At 39.0% G+C, this 8,712-nt stretch overlaps 1 protein-coding gene across 1 annotated transcript; it reads left to right on the top strand.

Annotated features, from left to right (window-relative positions):
* Positions 1-194: 194 nt before the first annotated feature.
* On the top strand, positions 195-1,842 carry si:dkey-51e6.1. The gene is made up of 3 exons (XM_003439820.4): positions 195-451; positions 781-905; positions 990-1,842. Exons 1-3 carry the CDS (start codon positions 238-240, stop codon positions 1,080-1,082), a joined length of 432 nt encoding a protein of 143 aa, XP_003439868.1. The 5' UTR covers positions 195-237; the 3' UTR covers positions 1,083-1,842.
* The last annotated feature ends 6,870 nt before the right edge of the window (positions 1,843-8,712 follow it).

The following is an 8,712-nucleotide window of genomic DNA, read 5'->3' as shown; positions in this document are numbered from 1 at the left end:
CACTTGTGCGTCTGAGTAGTGTAACATAAAGTTTTCTAATGCTAATCCATCTGTATGTAGACAGAGACTACAAGGAACGCAAATTCAAACACTTCGCACTTACTGCCATATGAAGGCGCCAGAGTGCGAGCGCAGTGTTAAATCTGCACATTAATGCAACAAGTCGCGAATGTCCTGCCGCTTGAAGAAGCGAAGTAGAAATCCTGACCCAAATAAAGGTATCTGTGAGAACTACTCATGTTCTCTGTGGTCAGTAGACCTCTGCGCAGTTTCAGAGTCTACGGCGTTTTGCGTAAATCTACAGTCGCAATGGCAGACGCTCTGGCTAAAATCCCCGATGTAGAGATTGATCCAGAGGGAACTTTTAAGTACATACTGGTCAGAGTAAAAGCGAAAGATGGCGATGTGCATAAAGACATTGTCCGTGGCACAAAAAATGCCGAATATCACAGTAAGTTATTATAGTTTGCTTCAAGGAGAACGTCAACTGCGTCAGTTCAGCGCGAGATATCGTGCAGACCGGTGACTGTCGGTGCAGATGAAAACCTATAGCATGTAGTCTGTTGTGCAGTGTTGTCTCATTTTTATGGTTCCTTTGGTGGATCTTGCAGACGTGCATTGCGGAATAGATACTGCACAGAGCAGAGGAATGAAATTCATGCCAACCTAGTCGTTGGAGACAACTACCAAATTTCCGTATTTGATTCTAATTGCTATTTTTATTGAATTGTAACTAAATTACAGTCTCAATTTCTTCTAAATGTGTTCATAAATTTTCAGATCATATTTTTGAGAAGGTCAACCCTGCTATGGAGGCCTTGGGGATGGAGTGCAAATGCCTTGGAGGAGGGAAGATAGAGCACAACAACCAAGAGAAAAAAATAAGGGTGTTTGGAGAATCCACTGTAAGTTAACTAAAAGCTGAATGAAAAATTAAAATCTTCAGGAGTATTTAATTCACTAATGTCAGGTCTCTCACTCACTCGCAGGCCTTTGGAAAAGCTGACCATGCTGTTTCTGTGGAGAAGCTGAAGACTTTCTTCAGCGACTATGAGATCACCTGGTCAGACGACAAAAAATAGTTGTAACCTTTGTGACATTTCAAACATCCGCCTTTATTTAACAGTTCCGTGAATCAAACCACATAATGATGCTTTAACTGTTCTGTAAAGCAACCATTCAAATACAGTCCTTCTGCAGTTCACATTTGGTTTCTTACTCAATGAAAGCACAAGCTCTGATTCTCTGCATGTTTTTAAATGCAAAGTTGTAGACATTTTTGTCCCTTAGAATTGACTCGTGTATATGAACTCTGTAGATATTCCTGTAAATACCTTTTTGACTTTTAGTCCCCATTGGCCTCAGTTGAATAGGAGTACATTTGCCAGGCGTAAAGTCCATACAGGAAAGGGTGAGTCTGTTGGAATCACAGACATATCCTGTTACACAGGAGGGAAAGTTTGTTGAAAACCCAAAAGAGAGATAACAAGCACTTTCATTTAACCCATAGATAATCACTTTTGTTTTTAAGTCCGGATAATGATAAACATCAAGCTAAATTCAGCAGAACTCTTTCTAAATGGGAGTGCAATAATAAATAAAAACTGCGGTAAAATATCTCCAATCAAAAAACAAACAAGAACTCAGAGTGAGAAAATAGCCTGAGCTGAGTCATATTTTAAGTCACATGTTCAATTTTGAAAAGTTCTTCCGGCTCCAGCATTTTATGGCTTTAATCCAGTTCAAATTTCACTTTTACTTTTATGCTACGAAAAAAATGCACTTTTAAAATCTGTAGTAAACAGGTGGCACTTACACCAAACCACATGGTGATGTTTAGCAGGCACAGTGTTTGCTCTGATCAACTTCTATAGTTTGCATGTTTGCATGCAAACACTTTGGTACTTAGTAAAGGTCAATCCATTTGCAGATTCTGGGTCATTAACTTAAGCATAAATTGATGTTTTAATTTGATGACGACACTGTAAACTTTATAGTCGTCTTAAAGGGAACCACTTAGTTATGTCACGTGATCCATGAGCACATGTATGATTTTTGTTTTATGCCAGTCCCTGTTGTGATATGGTACTGTGCAAAAGTCTTGAACCACCACTCATTTCTTTGTTTATTTAAAAAAAAAGAAATATGTGCAAAAATACACAGAAATACTATTCATAAGGTAAAAACATAATTTGTACAGTTCTACTGAGCTTGAAAGGTAATATATGGAATGACCACATTTATTCTTTTCCAGAGCCTGAACTCGCTTAGGCAAGCTTTCTTGTCATTTATTCAGGTAGTCACTTCACTTTTATCTCCACCAAGCTTCCACCATGTTTTACAGATGCCTAAAGACACCCACTGTTGTACTTCTCTTTTGTACACGTTGACAATTTAAACCAAAGATTTTAGATTTGGATTCATCACTCCATAAGACCTGTTGCTGCTGATTTTCAGTCCAGTGCTTGTATAATTTGGCACTCTTACGCCTTTTTCCCCTCTTTTCTTCCTTAAGAATGGCTATATGATGAGAGATGACAGTAAAAACTCATCATACATAGAGATACAGTTTTTAAGGTTCAACTGAATCTCTCAGGTTCTAGGTCAGGTCTTTGTTGAATTTCTTCCTATTAAGAACATGTTGAGGTTTTTAGGCCTGCCACTTCTCCTCCACTTCACCACTTTGCTCAAATATGTTAAGGATACTCAGGCTGCTACTAACAAAAGGCCTAAAGATACAATTCAAAGTTGCTGCTTTACTATAATGTCTGTTATCTGTAGTCACAACACTCATTCTTCCCTTGAGTTAGACACCTTTTTAATGCATGACTGATTCATTCAAGTGGCCTGATTAACCAAACAACATTTGAAAATGGTCATGTACAAAGACATTGCTCAAGACCACTTAAAAAGTATAAAGAAATGAGTGGGAGTGACTGAAGAAACAAGACTCATTCTGGTGTTTATTTTTTAATGTGACACAGTGTGTGTTGTGTGTTTATCCTAAAGTAGAACACAAAGCGCCGCTTTTTCTCAGCTATGTTAGCAGTACATGAAAATACTTTGGGTGTATAAGTGACTTTACATTGACAGTTGATTGCTGTTTTTAATTTTAAAAAGTAGCTTTATTTTTCATTATAATGATGAAAGAAGTAATAGACCTTTTACCATAAAAGACTGCGTTTACATGAAATTCACTACCCAGTTTTTCCGATGACATTTAGGTTGGCAGCATGCTAAAATGTCACCACTGGCACACATTCCTGTACTTTCTGTTTCACTTTTACTCACTCAGTGCTTAAAGAATCACAAAGAAAACATTAAGATAGAGAGTGCCATGAAACTTTGCAGACAGGATTGGAATTAGCTCATGTTAACACTCTGAATAGACCTTAGTTCACACTGAGTCACATCAGAAGACTTAAAAAAAGTTACTGGCTAAATTCTGCCAAATACCCCATGACCCTAACAAAAAGAATAACAAAAGCCGTTTTCCTTCCACTTTGTATTCCAATCCACAACCGGTTTCCTTTAAACTGATAACCTTTCCATTATCTAGGCATGGGGAGGTCTGTGGGGGAGGTCTGTGGGGGAGGTAGGAGACTTATATTGAGTTAGACTCAGCCCTTTTCTTGTAAAATGAATAATTTACAGTAAGTAATTAGCAAATTCTTTGTAATCTTATTAGAGGACACCATCATAATATTTCCATTGTTTTTTAAAGCATATCTTTTTTAAATTACCCTATTTAAATGCATATTGCTTTGAAAGTTCACTGGACTATAAAAGTGTCTAATTTATTGAGATTAAACTGTAGTTTAGTTTGCAACCAAATTTTAATATTTAAGTGCAATGGGTTACACAGAAAAAGTCAAGAAAATGAAGAAGTTGTAGGACTGCTGGATTTTGACCTCACTGTCAATCAAATAAATGACATGCCTTAATTTTGGGGAACACTGAAAATATGAGTCTAGGAAAAGACAAACTATTACTGAATTCTACAGGATTCAACAATACTGGGGTCTTTTGTTTTTTCTTTTTAAAAAATTATAACATAGTAGTAAGGGGAAAAACCACCATATTGCCATTGTCTCGTGTATTTTTATACGTCCAAGTGTACTTCAAACAGGTTGGAGCCCCGTTTCCTGAAGAAGAATGTCCCTTCCTGTAGCAGCGCCAGCTCACACCTCAGGGTGTCTGGAAAAGAAGTCACAAGAATGACCAGCATGGGTTCACTTTAATGTTTAAGATCTTATCTCCAAAACAATAGCCAGTACTCCATCAGGTCAGAGTCAACAGAAATTCCAGATGTTCCAGATAAAGAAACATTTGGACATGTGTGTGTGTGTTTTTTAATAAATGAGTGATATTAATATGTTTTATTAATCTAACTCACTTTTTTTAATACCTGCATGCTTGTACGGTTAAAACATTTGTGTATAAAAATAATGCAGTTGGTTGAATGTTAGAAATAGCTGCAGAGACATGAACAGCTACAAATATCTAGACAGAAACTGCTTCCAACTAGGCCGAATCAAAACACTTCTATAGGACTTTACAGGGAGTGCAGAATTATTAGGCAAGTTGTATTTTTGAGGAATAATTTTATTATTGAACAACAACCCAAAAAACTCATTAATATCAAAGCTGAATGTTTTCGGAAGTAGTTTTTAGTTTGTTTTTAGTTTTAGCTATTTTAGGGGGATATCTGTGTGTGCAGGTGACTATTACTGTGCAGAATTATTAGGCAACTTAACAAAAAACAAATATATACCCATTTCAATTATTTATTTTTACCAGTGAAACCAATATAACATCTCCACATTCACAAATATACATTTCTGACATTCAAAAACAAAACAAAAACAAATCAGCGACCAATATAGCCACCTTTCTTTGCAAGGACACTCAAAAGCCTGCCATCCATGGATTCTGTCAGTGTTTTCATCTGTTCACCATCAACATTGCGTGCAGCAGCAACCACAGCCTCCCAGACACTGTTCAGAGAGGTGTACTGTTTTCCCTCCTTGTAAATCTCACATTTGATGATGGACCACAGGTTCTCAATGGGGTTCAGATCAGGTGAACAAGGAGGCCATGTCATTAGTTTTTCTTCTTTTATACCCTTTCTTGCCAGCCACGCTGTGGAGTACTTGGACGCGTGTGATGGAGCATTGTCCTGCATGAAAATCATGTTTTTCTTGAAGGATGCAGACTTCTTCCTGTACCACTGCTTGAAGAAGGTGTCTTCCAGAAACTGGCAGTAGGACTGGGAGTTGAGCTTGACTCCATCCTCAACCCGAAAAGGCCCCACAAGCTCATCTTTGATGATACCAGCCCAAACCAGTACTCCACCTCCACCTTGCTGGCGTCTGAGTCGGACTGGAGCTCTCTGCCCTTTACCAATCCAGCCACGGGCCCATCCATCTGGCCCATCAAGACTCACTCTCATTTCATCAGTCCATAAAACCTTAGAAAAATCAGTCTTGAGATATTTCTTGGCCCAGTCTTGACGTTTCAGCTTGTGTGTCTTGTTCAGTGGTGGTCGTCTTTTAGCCTTTCTTACCTTGGCCATGTCTCTGAGTATTGCACACCTTGTGCTTTTGGGCACTCCAGTGATGTTGCAGCTCTGAAATATGGCCAAACTGGTGGCAAGTGGCATCTTGGCAGCTGCACGCTTGACTTTTCTCAGTTCATGGGCAGTTATTTTGCGCCTTGGTTTTTCCACACGCTTCTTGCGACCCTGTTGACTATTTTGAATGAAACGCTTGATTGTTCGATGATCACGCTTCAGAAGCTTTGCAATTTTAAGACTGCTGCATCCCTCTGCAAGATATCTCACTATTTTTGACTTTTCTGAGCCTGTCAAGTCCTTCTTTTGACCCATTTTGCCAAAGGAAAGGAAGTTGCCTAATAATTATGCACACCTGATATAGGGTGTTGATGTCATTAGACCACACCCCTTCTCATTACAGAGATGCACATCACCTAATATGCTTAATTGGTAGTAGACTTTCGAGCCTATACAGCTTGGAGTAAGACAACATGCATGAAGAGGATGTTGTGGACAAAATACTCATTTGCCTAATAATTCTGCACTCCCTGTATTCATTCTAAAGAAGATATACTGATATTACATAAAGTAAGGGTTAAGGCCTAGGAAACTTTCATTTATGCCCATAAGACTTTTCAATAAATATGCAATGTTTTCAAGTGAAGGCATCTTCTTTCAGCCACTACAGTGGATCACCATCCTTCATCTTCCATCCTCTTCTGTCACATCAGCCCTCTGCATGTCCTCCTTTCCCACATCGATTAATATTTTCTGTGGTTTTCCTCTTTGATTAAATCTGGGGTCTAAGATCAATCAACTGAAAGAAAAATCAGCTGATTGAAAAATGCATTTCTAGCCTCTACTTATCATAATTGAGATATGGAGAAAGCGAACCTTTTAGACCCCAGAGAGAGATCTGAAATAAAATGCTATAGGGGAAAATACAGAAAAGGGAATTTTTCGTGTTTTTTTTAAAGGAAAGAAAGACATTGATTGTTTCCTTGTGTTCATGTCTAGTCTAGAGGTCATTACTGGGCCAGGTAAACACAGGGTTCCAGGAACTCAGTGAATTACTGTAAAAGGAAAGGAAGAGAGTAACTGCGGACTGGGTCCTCCTTACTGTAATTACTGCCCCACCAAACTGTGTCAAAAAATATTTGAATTTGCGGTGAGGATCAAGTCTCAAGCAGTGATTAAGTACACCAGATAGCAAAAACTGGAAATTTGTGAACATGGGAAAAAAGTCTGGTAAAGAAAGCCCCATTCTCTATGAAGTGCCAGATTTCCTGTCACCAGATGTAGTTTATCAGAAGGGAAAGTATGGAGACAAAGCTGTCGGTGTTGTGTATGTTTGGGTAAACCATTTTGGATTTGCACAAGGCGTCAACATTTGACAGCTGATGTAGTGAGAAGAGAAAAATGATCATAGAGACAAATAGATAAAATTCAAGAAAGAAAATGAAAAGATTTTGTTGAAATTGCTTAAAGACATTAAACGTGTGGAAGCATGAGGCAGAAAAAGGGGGAAAAGGGAGGATGAAACAGAAAAATCTTCTCAGAGAAAGTCTGCATCTCTCCTCAGAGCCTCAGTGTGTTATAGTGAATGGTGATCTCAACTGTGCTGCTCCAAAGGCTACATGTACTCCACCTTGACCTTCACCGTCACTGTACAACAAAGACACAGGACAGGACACGGTGCCAGCAGACAATTAAAGTGACTGATTACTGACTACGACCTAACACCGGAGGTTTCACATTAACAAGCTGATTCACTGAACATCCACCTCCACATCAGAGTTTTCTCACATAGCGCACCACACCAGACCAGACAGCGGCATGCAGGCCCTAGAACTTTCCCAATGGACAGCCTACTAGACTGTTGATTAAGCCATAACTTGTGACCATGAAATAGTTAATAACATCAACAGACAACATCACAAGTGGGACGATGATGACAATAAAGTGTACAGGCAGGCCATAATAGCACTGTGCAGACATTATGGCACATTAGCAATCTCTTCAGAGCCTAATGGAAGAGAAAAATGGAAAATAAATGGACTAGGACGTGACAGGCCTACCAATCTGTACAGGCTAAAGGCTCTTTGCCAGAAACCCTGACTCCAACCATTTGTCAAGCTCTAGTTGGAGGAAGACGTTGTTCCGGAAGAGGCCCTCTGTTTCAAACGCTATCAGAGGTGACATTGTGCTAGAGAAGTCCTCAACAAGGATAAACTTGATGATTGCAAATTTGGCAAGGTGGACTGAACTGGGGAAGACACGCAACTGCTGGGATTCAACTGATGCACGAGGTTGGAGCTACCACACCTACACATACAATAGCATCGGTTTACCCAGTTTGTGACAAGTCAAGTCAAATTCTCTGTGAATGTATATATTACTGGTCATGCCAGATACCTCAGTCTGACTTGATGGTGCATAGCCAACAAGTCACCCTCCTTATTGATTCAGGTGCTACACACCTGAATTTCCAACTCCTCCAAAAGTTAGTATTAACTGTGTTCATGCTCTAAAGGCATCTGGAGAAGATGCGAAAGAAATTTTGACTTTAGTCTTAAGTGTAATGATGAATGAGAGAAAATTTAAAACTGCTTTTTTATTCTTTGTTATGATCCCGCATTTTGTATTTGTCTCTCTTCTAGAAACTGTTAACTCACCTTTGTGCAAGTGGCCCTAACTTTCCTTCCACTTAAAGCTGAAGAAATCTCTCAGTGGATGCAAGATAACTGCACTAAGTGTACTTCTGTTGAATTTCTCTCATATTTAGTGTTTGTTCAGCTTGTTTGGATTTTTTGCTTCCTTTGACTCTCTCCACTCTCTCCTGTGCAGTTGCTTCCAGTCCTGACATCTGGCCCAAGAGAGAGAATCCTGCTATTAATCTTCTGTGCTATTTTTTTTCCTGTGGAAAGATTTCAGTGGATGTTATGCATGCCCATCTTCCAGTTCACATCTGAAATAACTGCCTTGCATAAATCCCCGTTTATCTCCAAGTGCCAGAAGGTTCAGTGTACACCTGACTCCCAGAAACAGTCTCTGTTTTGTTTCTCATAAATACTGCTATACACTAACAATGCCTCTTCAATGCAAAAACAATAGCATGCTTTATGTATGATACACAATGAGGACATTGAACCCATTTG

Source organism: Oreochromis niloticus, linkage group LG23 (assembly GCF_001858045.2).
Source record: "Oreochromis niloticus isolate F11D_XX linkage group LG23, O_niloticus_UMD_NMBU, whole genome shotgun sequence".
In the NCBI taxonomy this organism is placed as follows: Eukaryota; Metazoa; Chordata; class Actinopteri; order Cichliformes; family Cichlidae; genus Oreochromis; species Oreochromis niloticus.
Note: the sequence above shows the minus strand (reverse complement) of the source record. Positions and strands in the feature narration are given on the sequence as shown.